This window comes from Perna viridis, chromosome 6, assembly GCF_037379345.1.
Source record: "Perna viridis isolate PV_CMFRI_1.1 ecotype Kerala chromosome 6, ASM3737934v1, whole genome shotgun sequence".
Lineage (NCBI taxonomy): Eukaryota > Metazoa > Mollusca > Bivalvia > Mytilida > Mytilidae > Perna > Perna viridis.
Window position 1 is genome coordinate 33,652,721 of NC_142450.1, and position 19,904 is coordinate 33,672,624.

The window sequence follows — 19,904 nt, forward strand, 5'->3', positions numbered from 1 at the left end:
AATGGAAGATCAGACATAAGATTAATAATGTTAAACAAAATCAATTTTCCCTAGTTACCATCACAAAGACAGACCGGTTAATTCCACCTCTCAGACAGTCCCGAAACAGACCGGTTAATTCCACCTCTCAGACAGTCCCGAAACATACACTCATTATCCTACAAAATTCCTCAGTGTCGGTTACGAGTCAGACAATAATCTTTCTTTCCAAGAACCATCAAATTATGAAACAGTATAATATACCAATGAACATTGTTATGAGTGACTCAGTCGATTCATTCAAAACAGCCATTCCAACTTACACCTACAGTCATTAAACAGCTACCAATGTATATAGTTTTAAACTTACTTTTATCGTTTATTTTTAAATTCACTTCTACTGTTTATTTTCAAATTCACTAGTTTAATTTAGATTGGAAATTTTGTGAATAGCATGTGCAGAGAAAAGTGACAGGAGATTGTAGAAGTAATTTCCCGAATACTACAACTTTCTTTTCTTCTTAGAACTTCTTCGTCTTTTCTTTCTTCAGGCAAAAACATAAGCATCATTTTTTAGTATTTCATTTTTATTATTTCAAATTGCTAGAATACCATTTAAAGCAGGTAATATGAGTTTATTTAAAAAAAAAGAACAAGTAACCCGCGGTAAGGCTTGACAAACCCGGAAATTTCAACAACAAGAAAAACATGTCCAAACGCGGCGCAGCTCTTCCGGTTTTTACCAGAATAATAATTTTCTGCGTTATCGCTTAGGTCGTGTTATCTTCATGTTTACCGTGGAATGTCAAGTGGTTCGCTAAGGTAAGACCAGGAAAACGTAAAATGTCTATTTTATTGAAAGTGTATTTTCTGCCTAACTTCATACTTCAACCGAACAAGGACTTGAAAGCATTGTAATCCCCTTCTGTTATGATTTATGTTTTATTTAAATTCTTGCATAAATTGTCAAAAAATCGATCAGAATTTTGCCCGAGAACTTGTGAAGAACATGTTCCATAGATTGATGGTAGTTAAAAACAATTATGAGGTATGACTTAAAAGTACCTGTCATTTTTATTAAGAGCCGTGTCATGTTAATTTCCCTTGTAATCGTGTGACACACGAAAACGACAGATTTCTACGTGGATGTACAGTTTAAGTTTCCGAAAGTCCTTAACTACATTACTGTTAACGATAGTGTGTTTTATAAATATATGCTTTTCCTGTTATTTATGTGTGAAGGGATAAACTCGTGAGAAAAATCATGTGCCGTTTCCTCGACATTAATTTGTTTTTGGATAGTAAAAGCAATGAGCAATTCAATTGATATTTCAAGGTAAATATGATCAACCATTCTAACGTGTTTTTTTATTGTTTGATTGCTTGTTTGTTTTTTGTCACTGTTTTGCCACTTTATGTCGGATCTGTGAGAGATATAGCAGGTCGATCTACAAATAAAGTCACTTTTAACATCCTCCGTCGAAAGTTCGGACGCACGATCGTCAAAGTTTTTGACACCTTCTTTGTCGCTGTAATTTTTATTTCTAGAATGGGCGGTTACATACTTTCGTTTTGGCATTGCACAAAAATTCACAGAAGAGTCTTAGAATTTTCCCCCATTTGATTCAAGTCTTACGGACTTTTGAAATCATAGAACTGGCTTAAAATTCTATATTTCTGACGTCCAGACATCAACAAAGTTATAAGTACACAATTTCGAATTTCAGTTAATTAAAACGAGGCATAGTGTGTATGATGAAATCAACAAATTTTATCTTAAAGTATCTATTTAAGGTATGCTTGCTGTTATTCCTGGGCTGTTATCTTAATCGCAATTGTAAACCTCCCCCCCCCCCAAAAAAAAAACGATTTAGTTTCACCTATAGGTCTTCCTGCAGGTACATATATTTGTGTATACGAGTTGTTATCTTACTTTCATATCACATATTTAAGTCATCGTACATACAAGTACACTGTGTGTAAATTAGACAACCAACTTATCATTCATGTACATAAACACGTTTATAAAACAATGTGTCTAACTGTAAAAGGGTAAAATAAGCTCAATTGGTTTTGTCATTTTAGGCATCATTTTTTTCTTATTTTGTCAATGTACAATTGTCTGTGTTCCTCCAACAATTTGGGCGACAGAAACTATGGGTTTCATGAAAAATCTCAACATGAGGATTTCAATATCCTGAAATGCGTTTTTTTATGATAATTACTAGATAATTTCCTCATGAAAAAATTTCATAAAACCGTCTATAGTAGTTAGAGTAGTCCTATAGTGCTGATTAGATTTTTCTCCGTTATGATTTTAAACCTATTTTTCCATGTTGGTGAAAGTCCATCTTTTCCTACCATATCTGAAAAAGAATATTACATGAATAAATCGTTCTTAAACACATGTTTTTGTCAATGAAAGCTGCAAATTGGAAGCCCTGAGAGTAACCTCGATTCTTCTTTCATGAAATTCTTATTTGGAGAATTCATCATTCTGTATTTAAGGATATCCTCCAGTTTTATGAAATCGGGACCGAGACAGTATTTTTCTATGCGAAAAATAAAATTTATGGATATTAATGGTAAAGAATGACAAGCTCCTTTAATGTAGGTTATTTTAAGAGACCACTTGTAATCACATAATCACTAACTATGCATTTGTTTGGTAATCAGAAAATAATTTTTCTTTTGCGATAAAATGCGGTCTTAGAAAATATTAAGACAATTGTGAAGTATTTAGTTTAATAATCAAATATTCACCATGCATAAAGTTTACTTAAGGTAACACTTCCTATGTCCTTCGTTTGGTAGACATAGATATAATTCTCGTATACAAGTTCGAATTTAAAGTCTTAAAATGTATTTATTATTTCGACTTAATAGTGCATCATAAGCCTATTTGGCTGGCTGACGTTTAAAAATCGGATAATATATTTGTATATATTTTATATTCAGATTGCACTTTAAAGTAAACATTCTTCTTCTTCTGCAACAATACCAGTTGAAATCTTTAAAACTGAACTTTAAAATTAAAGATATCTTTTTATTTAAGATATAAGATCGAATTATACATTTATGCTTATATATACCAATACATGAGGTAAAAAAAGTCTTGTTTCCTGCTACATGTACCAGCAAGAAAAAGAAGGAAATTATTTCATTTAAAAAAAAACACATTACGTTGAATTAATGGGAAAACAATCCAGAATTTAACGGTACTTGAGCTAAAACGACCGTCAAATTTTTAGAATTGGCATAAAATGGGTAGGTGGGGTAGCAGGAAACAGACATATTAAAAATATTTGTCATTATTACTGTTATTGGCCCTAAGGATATGAGGATGTGTAAATCATCCACTGTTGTCCTATTGTGCCTGACTTTTGGTTAAAAAAGGTCAGCTGTACGAGCGGGTGTGTCAGAGACTCATAAAATATGTTATACTGAGTACTGAAAAAAGTCTTTATTTAAATTGCAGAAATATATCGTCACGTTTAAAATAAATGTTTTGACATGTTTTAATTGTGTTTGTATGATTGTATCACTGTCTCTCATGAGACCTTAATTGAGTATAAAACGTTCTTTCCTGGTAGAATAGTTACCAGAACATTTAATTTCGACACTTGAGATTTATTTTGCGCAGGCGCTTATTTATTATTTTTTAGCATTAACAAGAGTTTTATTTGAAATTCTGCACGCTTAAGTAATGTGAGAATATTGAATTATATATTTATTTCTGTTCGTGGCTGAATAAAAGTTTTTTTTTGTTTTATTAAATCATTTTTCAAACAATATGCAAATACCCAGCCCCCATCCCTATGAATATGGTTGTACCTAAGTATGATCGTGTCCAGTCTGTTTGGATTATGCTCCCTCCGCTTGCTTTTGTTTTTGTTTTTGTTTTTGTTTTTGTTTTGTTTTGTTTTGTTTTGTTTTTTGTTTTGTTTTTTTGTTTTTGGCATTATCATTCTCGAATTTTATTATGAAGTTTGAAGTTATCACAGAACATTAACTTGTAAAAAAAAAATAGAAGAATTTTGTACATACGAATAACAAATAAGTATAATAGTCACATTAAAACGGTAACTAAACCAAAAAAAATGACGTGATGAAAAGAATAAAGGGAGACCTAAAGTCTTCGTCAGGGGCGAATAGCACTGAATAGGATGTAGTTTCCACCAGGAGCAAATAGCACTGAAGAGTGTGTAGGCTCCACCAGGGGCAAATAGCACTGGAGATGATAAAATCTTCTTCAGGAGCGAATAGCAGTAGAAAAGATGTAGTCTCCGTCAGGGGCGAATAGCACTGAAGAGAGATGATACAATCTCCGTCAGGGGCGAATAGAAAGGACGAATAGCATTGAAGATGATAAAATCTTCTTCAGTGGTGAATAGCACTCGAGAGGATATAGTCGTAGCACTGGAAAGGATATAGTCATAGCACTAGAGAGGATACACTCTTCGTTAGGGACCAATAGCAGCGGAGAGGATAAAATCTTCTCCAGGGGCGAATAGCACTTGAAAGGATATAATCTTTGTTATGGGCGAATAGCATTGGCAAGGACATAAATCTTCTTCAGGGGCGAATAGCACTGGAGAGGATAATTATAGTCATGGCATTGGAGAAGATATAGTCTTCGTTAGGGGTGAATATCACTGGAGAGGATAATTATAGTCATAGCACTGGAGAGGATAATTATAGTCATAGCACTGGAGAGGATATAGTCTTCGTTGGGGGATAGCAATGGAGTGGATATAAATCTTCTTCAGGGGCGAATAGCTCTAGAGAGGATATAGTCATAGCACTGAAGAAGTTTTGTTTGTTTGTTTGTTGGGGTTTAACGTCCGAGCAGCAATATTTCAGCTATATTCAGACGATGAAAATGAAATTGATGATAAAATGAACATGAAATGATGAAATGATGATGAAATGAAAAAGGGATGGGACACAAGGAGAATGGGGGGGTCGACAAATTTTGATTGCCACTGGAAATAGGGAGAGGTGGGTGGGGTCGGGCAATTTAGCCTGCTGTGGCGGAGTCCTATGGTTCCTACTCCGGGAGAATACCACAGTAGGGTTCTTTAACGTGCGAGGAACGTGGTATTTTTCCCAACACGGTGCACCACTATGGTTAGCGGTCAGGTTTTCCGTATTATAGCCTGACAACCCCAGCATGTAACACGCCAGGGGTACCCCACCACCTGGGGCACATATCCCAGTTGCTTTGTGGGCAGAGCGCCCTAGCCCCCGACCAGGGTTCTGAGCACTATTTAGTCGCCTTTTACGACAAGCTTAGCGCTGCTGCAGGCCTATTCTTTTAACACCCAGACCTGCACGGGGCGCACTGAAGAAGATATAGTCATAGCACTGCAGAGGATACAGTCTTAGTTAGGGACGAATAGCACCGGAAATGATAAAATCTTCTTCAGGGGGCGAATAACACTGGAGACGATATAATCTTCATTAGAGACGAATGGCACTGTAGAGGATATATTAGTCTTCATCGGGGTGAATAGCACTTGAGAGGATAAAATCTTTCTCCGGGGCGAATAGCACTGGAGAGGATATTATCTGTACACAGATATGACACAATTCAAAAGTAGCTACAATGAATTATAAGAAAACGTTTGGTGGCCTTCACTTAGTTCATTATCCTTTTTTGACAAACAGAATCAACTGAAAAAAAATATTCGGATGACCAGATGTCAAAATAAATTGAAGATTAAGATTCTGTCCTCAGTTTTAATGTCCTTTTGAGGACGGATTTAGATTTGAAACTCCCTCTTCGCAGCCTTGTTTTGACTAAAGGTTAAAAAACCAACACAGATATATATATATATATATATATATATATATATATATATATATGAGACATAGTGATAAAAACAGAAATAAAACATTTAAAAACATGCGTGTCCCAGTCAGTATATATACACGAAGCCTGAAACGACATTACGTTGTATAACAGTTTTACAATATTGATAGTAAATTCCGTCCGCACCCCGTCCATACGACTTGTGGTTATCAACATTACGATAAGATGAAAGATACGCGTGTTTTTCAATAATCAATCAAATTTCACATATCTGAGTTTTGAGGGGTTTTATTGATTTAGTATTTCAAACAGGAGTATAATCTATGATATTAGACATGTGTCACCTAAGCCTTTTGTAGATAACTTATTACCATACCTTTAGTCATGGACTTATTTCAATTCAATAGTGAGTTTCATCTGTAAACTATAGCAAATGCTTTCTTGTTTTATACTTGTGTTGTATAGTGTGTCTACTTTATTTTCTTAATTATGGGATTTTATTGTAACTTTGAGTAAGTTTCAAATAATTTTTTTAAGTGGACCCTTGGTTCAATATCACCCATTGTATTCATATCATTCACTCAATAAATGACCCGACATTGTATGGGATTTTTTTTTCATAATGTCGCATGTTACAAATATTCTGTCGGTGAGTGTCGGTGATGAACTACTAAACAAGTCATATTTATTGAAAATAGTATGACAAGTCTGCTGTTCTCAACTTCATCCACATAGCCAAATTTCCTCTTCATTTCAGTACAAAAATACTTGTACCTTAAAAATAACAAAAATGCTATAATTAATCAAATATTCGAAGTTTGAATGATTTTAAACAAAAACTTTTTTTTCTGCTGCATGTGGTTGCTTTTTGTGAATTAATCTTTATACTGATATGACCACTGATTTACTGATTATGATACAACATGCAAATGCTATTTAATCACAACCGGTATTGGCGCACTGTAAAACCTTGATTTAGTCCATTAAATTAAATGATTTAAGTCAGGGGCATTGTGGTACCAGCTATTCCGGTGATGTTATATCTATTGGTAATTTTGTATTTGCCTGTGTACAACATACATGTAGGTGTACTTAAATGTATACATAGTAACTGTGTTATCCATTGTTGCTATGATATGTACGAGTGTACAAGAGTCATTAAATGTAAATATCTGCATTTTATTTTGTAATTACAATTATGATTTTGACGATGTATCATACTCGCTTCTTTTAGGTGTACACTTTAGTGAGGGATGATAAATAAAGCTTGCATAGGTTCGGTTACCTTTGATAGATTGAGTAGTCAAACGCACCATAGTAAACAAATTACCTTTAAAGTTATTGATTGGTAAAATTTGTTTTCGGAAATTTCCAGTCTCGGTTCCTTCATTTGATTCCGAATAGATCAGTAAGTGTGAATAATACTCAATTAAGTATAACATGTGGTTAGATTTTTACAGTTTTTAATTCAATGATTCACAAAAAAATTGAAGGCCGAGCAAAACGGGATGTCAAGGTCAGGTTAAATATGTCCAGTTTTAGATATTGAAACGGAATGACCGAGAAACGAGATATCTGTTTGCGTTTATTTTGCGGGTTTTTTTGCACCACTTTATTTGTACAAATGTTAGGACAAATTTACGCCCTCAATTAATTCAGTTAAAACCAATATTGGTTTATCAGTCCATATAGAAAATATAAGTGTCTATATGAAATAATGGTGAGTTGTTTTAAACAAAAAAACAACATTCACGTCAACCCTTTTCGTGTCGAAGTTTTTTTCTTCCAGGGAGCGATGCTAATGCCTTTATAATTATCTATTAAGTAAGATACTGTAGGACAACTGTCACCAGTGGACGATTTACATCATTATATTATCGTAAATGCAGAAGAATATGAGAATATCAAATATACATGTACATGACCAGTTTATTTTACCTACACCGATACATTTATTCCAATAAAGGTCTCAATTAAGAAATAACATTTATAAATTTTCACATTTATACATTTATAATGGTTTCCACAGCATATCAGCAACAATTTCCACCCAATCTAATTAAATTGTTTCCCGCGTGAGTTTCCTGAATAAAGGCAAATTAGTTAACGTTCTACACTCCCGTCTATTACCGAAAAAAACGAACTTTTTGTTAAATGGTTACTTTTTTTTTTTTTAAACAAAAATAGCATAGACTAGGTTTTAGTTGTTCGCGAAATACATGTAAAGTTTCCTGTATAATCTTGTCAAAAAGTTTGAACATTTGAGTTCAATTATCGCGAAATCAATTCTGGAAAATCTTATTTGTTGCATTTAATTTGCATTGGTATTATTAAAGTACTAGTACATATGTACTAAAGATGATTCTGTAGATATTTTGTTGCAGATAAATGTAATTACAATATTTTGTTGAAGAGAAATGTAATTACAAGATACGCCCATTCTTGGTGTCATTATCACAGTCACACATTTTTTACTCATCAATGATTGTCTAACATCATATGACAGGCGTAAACCAATTCACAACAGAGAACTTAAAATTGCCATGTTGAAAGATTGGGAAAAGAATTTCAGTAACTTCTCAGAAGGGAAACTATGTACATATGTTAGTTTTAAATCCAATTTTGGTTGCGAAAAATTTCTTGATTTGATTAAAAAATTTGATGAAATACAGTGTCTATAACAAGATTTTGTATATCTGCTCACCGTTTAACTTGAGAGAGAGGTAGATATATAACACCCCCAACATAGTAGAGTATGTCAAAGATGTTGTAGTAATAAGGTCGAAGATGAAATACATTTCCTTTTTCACTATGATACTCTATCTGACCAACAAAAAGATATGATAACTGATAAATAACTACTGTAAAATTTTAAAAATCTAGACCCTATCAAAAAATTATTATGGTTAATGAATAATGATGCTGAGAAATTGTTATCAGAATTGTGCATATTCATGAGGAAATATGAAAGGTTTTAATGGTATTAATCTTTTTTTATCACTTGAACCTTATAATTTCCCCTTAATGAGGTCTGGAGCACCGTCCCTTGATGAATTTTGCAGCCATGTTAACCCCTTGCCCCTGTGCATCATCACTATTGGGGATAATCTCATATTTTTTTTAGTTAAATATGTTTTATTGTTTTATTAAAATGATTATTTGCGGTGATTAAGAAGTTTTTTCTCTTTTTTGTTTTGGCTTTTCTGTATCCTGTCATATCTTTATTCGTCATAGACCAGACCATTCCAATTCAGTTTTATACCTTTATTTATATTGGCTTCTATATCTTCATTTTTCATTGGTTGTTTAATTTTACTTTTACCAGTATTTTTTCTGTTCGTCATTCTGTTTTTTTGCTATTACAGTAGGCAGGCAGACAATTTACAACACAAATCTTCAAAATCTTAACAAGCATATCTTTGTTTGAATTGTCCCGCCATTGTGATCGAGTGAATCGAGCGGACCGGTGGTTATAATTTTTATTTTACCAATTGTTTGGGTCGTCATTTTTAGAACTAGTTATACAAAATGCTGTATATTTATAATGTGCTTGTAGAATTGTACGTGTACCTGTTTCTGGATTTGATGTGGTCATGGTGATGTTTGTCTATCCATTATGGTTCGGCTAATTAAAATCAATATCTAGGATATTCCTTAATAAAATATTTTCATTCACAGTTTTAATAATACATTAAATTTAGCACTGAAACATTGCTTAATGCATCTTTATATGTACATATTACACAAGCATAAGTCAAACTTAGGAACACATGTTTATAACATTAACAACAAAAATGTATACCACATATTTTAGAATAAATCTACAGCTGTCAAAAACATGGTTTGAAGTCTGAAATTCATATAGTTTTGTTCCTAAATGTATAAGTGCAGTGCAAGTTAACATTAATTTTCTCGAAAAAATGCCATTTCTTTAATTTTAGATGAATTGAGATATTTTATACCATGGTCCAGCTAAATACCAACATCAATAAACATAAAACTATTTAAGATTTTATTGGGATCTAGCAATTTGTCACAAAATATATATTGTATTTGTGTTATTAGAACAATATCATTATAACACCTGTAGCTGGCTGAACGACCGCCCCTTAATGACCTCTGCATTGTGGTAATGTAAATTCATCGTCCCTGTGCACAGATCATGATGAGAACTACTACAAATAAGAAACTTTATTTTTTGTTCTATTATTTCCTGTTAAGTAGCACTCCAGATATATAAGAATCTTGCAAAATGTGATTTATGGTTGGAAAGCCTACATATTTTTAATTTTAATATTTTGTTTAAAATCCAAAAGTAACAGAAAATAGCATGTGGCTTTTAATAGAACCCTTGTTTATATGAGATATAAATTATATAGAATGTAAGTACTATAGAATTCAAAATTAAGGGAGATAACTTTGAAATACAATAAAAACTACTGGATTTTCAGTGTGAATTAACTCCTAAGGGCATACAGATTGGAATGAATAATTATGCATTTCATCATATAAACTTATAAGGCAACTTAACAAATAGAATAACATAAAATAATGTCTAATGTAATATTAACTCATTAACTTTATCTTGCATTTACACCAAAAAAACTTGAATCATTTTCCTGTGATCATTAGATTTGTAGTGATTAGTGTCCAAATAATTCCCCCTTAGTGAGTTCTAGAGCACTGTACTTTGATGAATTTTGCACAGTAGCCATGTTAACCCATTGTTTCGGTGCATCATTCATGAGGAAACCTACTATTGGGGATAATCTCATTATAATATCTGTACATATCAATATCAATGTACATATTGTCTCTTTATAAAACAGCGACCTCAGTACACTAACCACTTCATAGTGTAATAATATCCTATATTCCTCACATTCTAATTTATTTACTTATGCATTGTGTATTGTTCACTAAAAACGTGTGTTTCGTAATAAATGTTGTATTATGATGTCTATGTATCTTGCCTGACGAGATCCCACGATTGGTAAAAACAAAATAAAGTTTATGTCATAAATACTCATATTGTATTTACACACACAAAACTTGGAATCATTATCCTGTGATAATTGACTTTGTAGTGTCCAAAAGTTACACTTTACAATGTCAAAGCCATGATAATGCCGGTTTCCAAAAGCAGTTCCTTATACAATACAATAGGACTTCAAGTTTAAGAATAACGTGAAACAAGTTGAAAATTTTAAGAATATTTTTTTTAAAATTGTATTCAATACAAACTTGAAAATCAGTGCACTATTGATTTTTCTTCAACGTTTTTGTCTGTTGAAATATAGTCTGAACTTCCCCAGTAACCCTCCTCCTTTTTGTGGGGTATTTATAAGTCGATTTTGGGATAAAAAACCCGACATATTAATTTCCCCTGACCCGGCATATCAGTATCCAAATATAAAGGAGGATGGTTGCACAAACTTGCGGACGAGAAAAGTCAGTTGTAGAGATAGGCAATAGCCAAAAGGAATAGTTAAGCAGTACAACAAACAGGTTCAGACTTGGTACAGGCACTTCTGATTCGGGTTTTATAACGCTAAACCTCCCGCTTCCTTTGCGGTTCATTATTTCCGATGCATTTCTTTTGCGCTAATTTTCATTTTAGTTCAAAGAACACAACCCTGGTATGCCAGTGAGTCAATAAGCCCTATTCTAGACTACATGTTCATTGTAGCACGTGTACAATATCGACTACCTGTCCTCGCAGTCGTATCAATATGTTTGTTTTTTTCAATCGGTAAATCCTTCGCTTTTTCTCTCATGCATTCTCTTCATTTGCATTATTGAGCTTCGTTGTACTCTATCTCATTTTGTAATTTCAGGATGGTACGTGCAACAGATGTAGAATCAGTCGGAGAGAGGAAAAATTCATCCAAACACTCGTAGCCCTAAGCAGTTAACTTCGGGATAAACAAAATCAAACAATTAAAAGCAAGGAAATTTAAAGATATTCATAAATGCTCCGCAAGTGATTCGATTGGATAATAGTGATTGGAATTTATACAGTATTTTTTATTGATATCTATACTGGATTTGTTTTCGAGGAGAATCGACGGACAGAAGTGATATTCATGGAATGGGGGACTCAAACGATCGTTTCTGTAGCAAATCATCTGTGTTTAGATCTCTATTTTTAGTTCTCCTATTCCTCATAACGATACAAATAGCATTTAACTTATCAATCGAGCAGGCCGCCTTGAAATTTATGTCACGATGGGTACAGGTTTCGGAGCAGCTATACGTGGCATCTTCAACTTATATAAAAGAAAGTTCTGGAGAAGAGACAGCACGTCTAAGGGATTCTCTTAGCACAGTGTTAAAACCAGGGGTTGAAATTTCTACGCTTAAATATAATGATGTAACTTATGTGTGCAATTCGACTAATTCAACTGAAGATTGTCTCCCCGTCTGTCCTGAAGTTCCTTCAAAATTAGGTATGCAAGTTTAGTTCATGTTTTTATTTTTTTTTAAATAATGGACTAAAAGTCGAGGTATATGAAATATTATCTAGGAATGTACATGAACATAATTTTGTGTACATTTTATCCAGTGGACAGACTATTGTCAGTTTTGAGAATTTCCTTGTGATGAAAATTCAGTTGGAATATCTGTTACTTTAATCTGAAGATTAAAAAAGTAGCGATAAAATAATCTGTGCCTATAGATTCAATATACATGTATGTCCCCTCAAATACTAAATTCAAATGTAAATAAATACTTAAAGATATTTTAGTTATGAAGATGGATGACGGTCATCATCATTATCATCCTTTATATGTCTTTCTTACGAATTATTGTGAATCTCCACAATTTACAAGAATCGTAATTTGCTAATGAAGCCACTTTTACGAGAGATTTATGATTGGTTAAGAGTATGAACGATCACTTTACGATTTACTAAGAATAAATGCGATGCGTTACGATTCGTTGCGATTAAATACGATCAATTTACGAATGCATACGATATAATTGTCAAGAGTTATTGCGAATACAATGTGAATTGTTACCATTTGGTTAAAGCTTTTACAAATAATCAACGATGGTTTATGACCAGATAACAAGTTTTTACGAATACTTCCGGTTTAGTTACGAGTGTTTTACGAACGGTAATGTTTTACAATGGGGGTTGCATTTTGTCATATAGATTCAAGCCATACAGCCTCGAGCATTTTACATGTTAGTCAATATACTGTACCAAAAATTCTTTAGACTTCTTCACCCACTTGCACAACAACCTATCCCGCTTTGTCCTGGACAAGTAATTCGTTTATATATTCGCTAAATGTTCGTTTGAATTCGCGTTTATTCGAAAATTCATCAATAAACTATCTCAATCATTCGTACACGAATCGTAAAAGAATCATGAAAGTTCTGGTGAATGCTTTACGTGATCTTGTGATCGGTTAACGATGCCTTAAGAATGGTTGACAGTGGTTTGGTAGCTCTTTAAGAATTATTAAAGTTTCAATAAAGATTCGTAGTCATTCGTGTAAAAATTTTAGACATGTAAAAAAAAAAACAAAAAAAACATCTCCTTAATTTGGCGAATCGATAGGAATGCCTGCGAATGTCTATGAATTGTTAAGAGTTGACTACGAATGCCTACGAGTTAAAAACGCGATTGCTTGCGAATGATCAAGAATTGATGATTCATAAGATTCGTATATGTTAAGGGGGTACTAATTGCTCTGTTACGAGACACTATAGAGGTCTCTATAATGGCACGAATAACATGTCAAAAACTAAGGATGTTGTAAAGGATATTTGCTTTTATGAGATTCATCGATTTAGATTAATCATTTTAAGTGTATCTGACCACATATACAAATATTTGTGACAGAATAATGTATCAAATTCAGTTTAAAATGATTTAGGTATAGTGATTGGTATGTACACACTCCGTTTCTGTCCTGTCTGTATGTTTTTTATTTGGGTAAAATTATTTACAGGAATCTGTAATGGTTGTACATTTCCTTATGGGAAAATGATAGATTTGTGTAATTTGATAATTTTTCATGCAAGGTTGTGTATGTTTTGTATGTAAAATGTTTTTTTTTAATTTTCAGTCGGGCAATTAGCTACATATACCGAATCTCCATCGTATAAAGACCTAGAAAGGTTGTACCCATGGGTCGACGTTGGGGGTCGAGGCAAACCATCCCACTGTCATCCTCGTCACAGGGTAGCTGTCATTATACCGTTCAGAAACAGAGATAGTCAACTGCGTACATTTTTGTACAACATTCACCCGTTTTTGTACCGACAGGAACTTGACTATGGGATATATGTTGTTGAACAGGTGCGTTAATTGAAGAATTTTCCCATAATCTTACCTCTATTGGCTTTATCCCGAAGTCCGTTAGTCCGATTGTTATTAAAGTTCGTTGTCTGAAATAAATATATTGGATTGTTGAACTTCCGCTGTGTAAAGCTAATCACTGGTATCCTTATATCCCTAATATTTTCTTTGTTTGTTTAAAATTGAGCTTGCAAACGGGATATGTTTTATTGTATCTTTTATTTCTAAAATAATTATGAGTGTTGGTATTATGTGGGACTGGTTGTAGCTGCGAAACGTAGCTGTAACTATTTTTTTGTATTTTCTTAACGTCTAGATCGCAAAATCAAAAAAAAAAAAAGATCAAGAGCTATGATTTCGCAGCTAGACTGGTTATTGAACCTGTACAAGTTATAATCTATTGTTAGTGCATTTTGTATATATTATGTTAAGGATAATCACGGATTCAACAACTAATAGGGGTGATTGGGAGCATTGACTACCCAGTTATGGGTCTCGCAAGGCTGTCCCTTGTAGTAAAGCAGTTAGTTACCAATTGGTGTTGTTTGCGGAGAACAGCCTTCGAGACACTTGACTAAGAAATTAATGGTCATGGACTCTCTGGTGTACTCTTTAATGCAACGTGGGTCTTGTGGCGTTTCTTGCTGTGACTAAGAACTGCTGTGTTGACTTTCTAGGTCTTGGAACTCACAACTTTAACCGTTATGAAGGTTCGCCAGTACACTTACAGATGTTGCTAAATGTTGACTGGCTAACTACTTTATCTTGAGCACGTGACCTGGAGGAAAATAATTTCAAACCTTTACATAGCAGGGGTCAGTTGTGACTCAGATCAAATGTTATTTACAGTCAAGAGCGTGATTTGGTCGAAGATTAATAATTTAATCGTCATTTCAGACTAATTCATTAATGTGAAATTTTCAGTCAAAAATATGAAATTTTCGTTGTTAATAAACAGTAATAAATTGTTAAGTCATAAATAAAAACTGCAGCCGACCTAACCACACAAACCAGTGTGCTAATGTGATACATGCTCGTTAGGCGGATCCAATGGGGTCGATAAATTTGGTTGCTTACATTTTTGTAAAACTTGGATTTTAACCATAATGACGTGTTACTAACAATATATAATAGCCTGGGGACAGCTTGTCTCATTGTGTCATTCATACAGGGATTATATTTAAATTTTATATGATATGTTTGCACAATATGGCTTTTGGTCATAGTGTAACATTTACCGGTATTTACTCCCAGTAAAATGAATACATTAAGTTAACGGAATGTAATAGACTAGTATTTATTACTATTTCTTAAAGAACATTACACTGTAGTTGTAAACGGAAATTGTATTTTTCAAATGATACCATCTTATTGATAGGAATATTTTTTTGTGTGTAACTGCCTGGGGGTAAAGACCTTGACTACGAATACCCTTTCGCTATGTGTGTTCATTACAACAGGTCGAAGGGGTTAACGACTACCTATTTCGGTGTGCAAGTTCATTGTATGATTGGATCGAAGTTATTGAGTTGTTAATCAAACTGGACATATACTAGTCTAGCTCTTTTGAACCACGGATCGTCTGAATATTGCTGAAATATTGCTGCTTGGACGTTAAACCCCAACAAACAAACAAACTTTTGAACCACGGCAACTGGAGCATGCAAACACATTGTTACTTTATGTACCTGGTTTTCTTAAAGATGTGTCCTCTTTTTAAAATCGTGGTAATAAAATGGCACAAATGTAATCACCTCTTTGGTCTCATTAAACAAACTTTTGTCACACAATAGCCTCAACCATCAGGTCCAAATGGGCAAAAATAATTTTTAATATATCAAAGATAATTATTTTTTGTGCATAGAGTGAAAGCTTTTATACTTGAGAACAAAACAGTATTTGAACGAACAAGATACTACAGCTATGTATACTTTGCTGTAGACGCAGTAACTAGTCGATCGAATGTTAGTTTGATAAAACTAATTTTTTTCTATTGTTCTGAAATTTGGGGTTTTGATGATTTAGATCGACACTTTTGTAAACTTGCCACCAAGCAGTATTGTTTATATAGTGAATTAGGAAATATCCAATTACTCTGACAGTTTGAATAAGAATGGTCATTTTTTTTGTGCGACCAAAATATTTTTTTACAATATTGTTAAAAAATATAAGTTATGTATACTAAAAAAATTATAGCTTTGATAACAAGTGAATTACATTCATAACGAATTTTTTTTAATTGTGGTCCGTCAAATATTTGGAGATCACAAAATTTTTACTCTTTGGATATAGTAAAGTGCATTTTACAATGTTTGAAAAATCAGTATATTCAAACTAGGGCAGAAGGCATATTTATTTCACCAAAAACTATTTATCATATTTTTAGTGTAAATCTTATTTTTGTTTTGAAAATGAAATGTTTAAAGTAAAATTACTTAGGTCTGTGTCAACTTAGATGCAAGTGTCGTCACCTACCTTGTCCGACAGGGGCAACAAGGTACATTGTAATCCCAGAAAATATCATTTTGTGCCCTGTGTACCCGACATGATTTGTGTTATATGTACCTCACATGATATAAGTGATGAGTAACAAATAAAATGTAAATTTTTCTAAAAGATAGAAAATAATTTTTACATGTACCAGTTTATTGCCATTCATTTGCAAAAACGTTGCAATTTTCCTCACATGCAGAATATTGATGTACTAAAAATTGAGCTAAAGGGCTTGGGCCATGCAGCTTTCTGCTATTTTGTTCATTGAAACGTACTAACAAGTAAATGATATAATAAGGCATTTAAATATGTCACGAATCGATGGTATATTTGATTGATTTGGAAACAGGTGGAAAATAGGTGTAACAACATACGAGCTTTCCTGTGATAAAATATGACTGATCGATTATCAAAAGCAAGAAATAAATATTTTTACCAAAAAATTCAAAACATAACAAATATTCCCGGGTCAGAATCAAACCAAAAACCATCGCATTTAAACTAATGCAGTTTACGATTCTCAAACCAGTTGGGCTACGAACACTATATAACAATTATGGTCGTAATAAGCTACATAATGTTTACTGTTTCAGTGTTTTATATTTTTTAACAAAAAAAGTTACTTTTTCGCCTAAAGCACATTATCAACCATCTTGTTCTTGTAGAAAATATGTTTTTTCTTACTACCAAAAAATCGTACACTGTGATGGTTGCAAATAGGCTTCTATGGGAATTCCCGACTTGAAGTGTTCTATTTAGACCAAAATTTTTTGTTGAAAATGCCTTTTCAACAATTTTTGTTGCAAATATTTGTGCTTTTCATCTGTCCAAATTTCACAAATTTGCTTTTTTGGGACCAATAAGAGTATTGTCTAAAGACTAATGAAAATTCTGGACAAGTGGGTACTTTTTGAAATTATGGTCAGAATTCTGGGGAAAACGGCACAGGTCCCTTTTACAGATAATTTTAACAAAGGCCTAGCTCCAGGTTAATTACAATATACACATACAAATTATGTTACAATATCAATGCAAATATACAATTGTATATTTTCTCTGTTACTATTTATAGCCTACGAGGATAAAGTATAGTATAAAATTCAAAAATAAAATAACAATGATTGTCTGCTTCTTGTTCGTCCTTCCGCCCTTCTGACGGACTTCTAAACAGATGATGATTAAATTTCGATTAAACTTAATTAAACAAAATGGACTTTATTTTGATACCTAATAAAAACAAACCTAAATTCTCACTCTATTGTCAATAAGTTGAAATTATTTTTCGGTCATAACTCGACCAAAGTCTGTGTTAGTCTACATACATGTATACCATAATTTAAATTACTCATGTACTGAATCAATTTATATTGTTTGAATTTTTACGAATCAAATAATCGTCAAATTGCAGAAAGGGATACCATAAAAGAAACTGAGAACCGGAGTCGACTCAACTGTATCTTAACAGTTTGATTTAAATTCACCAATCTGATTACGAATATGACAATTTTTTTTTTTAATCATACCAAATTCATGTAGCATCGTAGCATACGCAAGTTTGCATTAAATTCAGGAACACAAAACTCTCCGACACTCTAGCTGGCTTTTTTTCCAGTTTCCAAAATTTCAAGTTGAACTCCGTTTAGAACGCCAGGTTCAAACTGTCTGTCAAATCATTCAAACTTGAGCCAAATCACTCTTGCCCTTAGATACATGTACATGAGGTATGATAAGCTATACCTCAAGTGCAACAAATTGTCGCTTAGAGACCTGTATAGATTATTACAAATAATAATAACACCAGACTGACACCATTACTAGGAAAATGGCATTATCAAAATAACTATGCCACCGTCTAAGCAAAGTTCTTTTTTTATTGGTCATCTCCTTCCGATGTCACGAGGCGATAACCGTACTAAAAGTCTGTTAAGATTAAGAACAGTACACAACCTGCTTCCAATCTAGCAGTCAGTTTTAAGTTCATTTGATTCGGCGGTTTTTTTTTCGTTCAGGGTGATATGGGAAAAGAATACCTTCTGTGGTCATAGATGACAGAACGTACCCTTTGGGCATAACAGTCTATTTCTAAGAAAGGTTCCATTTTTATAATCCTGTTGTTCTGAAATGCATATAACAATGACTAGCACACCAGGAAGATTTCGGGGGTTTGATCGCCCTTTTGTTTATAGGTTTGTGTAAAATTGGGTCAAAATGGGCAAATAGTAGCCTGGAAACCTTAACTTTATCAGAATCACTGCCCCTTTTTGTGAATTTTTGAATCCAACTGTGCATTAAATGTGAAGACAGCTCTTTTGATTGGTACTCTGCACACCTCTTTATATTTTCCTTTTTAGGATTGATGAATATTTAGTTGTTTATTAATTTTGTTTATTGGGGTAAATAACATGGAATTTGATATTTTAGAAGTAATTAAATGTAAAAGGAACTTAAGTGTTTACATTTGAATCTTAACGGGGTATGTTAATGGGACTATTTTCCTGTGGCGGTGTAAGGCTAACTGGCTTTGAAAATTTATAAGCTCTGGCGACTGCTACATCAATTCTAAGTTGACAAAAATAACAAAGCTGATATATCCGCTCACTAATTGTACATTGATACTTAGTTATGTCTCATTATAGCAAGTTATTCTTTCATAAACTAGTTGTTTTCACTGAACTTTTATGCAGTACTCTAGGTGAGGTAAGTATTTTCTGACTTGGTGCCGGGGGAACCAAATTGTGGTTAAAAACTCTTTACGTTATATGGGTATTAAAATGACATACTTGTACTCCAACACTTTTGAATAAATCATAATTATTTGCATAATAACGGGGGTCCATTGTGTGCTAATTAATTTTTTTCAGGTGGAGCTTAATTTCAGGTTAGCAATGGCGTTAAAATAATTTGAAACGAGAAAAGAAAATGTGAGGGAAAATTTAGTGAAAAATCAAGATTTCATATACAAACTTTTAGGTGTCAAGTGCTTCGCAAACCTTTCCCCGAATCTACACCGTTTACTTATCAACATGATATGCATGGGACCAATTTTTATCTCACTGATTTTAGAATGGTACCTCCAGATTTAACCGTGCCATGTTGATGAATATTGGATATGCTGAGGCTTCTAAGATTTATGACTATCAGTGCTTTGTTTTTCACGATGTTGATCTCATACCGGAAAATGACCGAAATATTTATAGCTGTCCAAAACAACCTCGGCACATGTCTGCCGCCATCGACAAGTTCAAATACAGGTTAGTTTATCCGTGCACATTGCTCCACAGACCGTCTGCTGGTAAGAATAGA

The 19,904-nt window shown here is 33.3% G+C and overlaps 1 protein-coding gene across 7 annotated transcripts in view; it reads left to right on the plus strand.

Moving 5' to 3' along the window:
* Positions 1 to 677: 677 nt before the first annotated feature.
* Positions 678 to 19,904, plus strand: part of LOC148614644 (beta-1,4-N-acetylgalactosaminyltransferase bre-4-like) — a 39,727-nt gene continuing 20,500 nt past the window's right edge. The window contains exons 1-4 of one of the 7 annotated variants that reach the window (XM_088588883.1): positions 678 to 801; positions 11,632 to 12,243; positions 13,876 to 14,108; positions 19,665 to 19,852. In XM_088588883.1, coding sequence (XP_088445009.1) covers positions 11,886 to 12,243; positions 13,876 to 14,108; positions 19,665 to 19,852 — 779 coding nt within the window. In that variant the 5' untranslated portion in view covers positions 678 to 801; positions 11,632 to 11,885. Of the gene's footprint in view, positions 802 to 874; positions 1,028 to 1,083; positions 1,316 to 6,054; positions 6,307 to 7,033; positions 7,203 to 11,631; positions 12,244 to 13,875; positions 14,109 to 19,664; positions 19,853 to 19,904 lie in introns of those variants that run through there. The other 6 variants (XM_088588886.1, XM_088588887.1, XM_088588882.1 and 3 more) reach the window with 6 other exon arrangements.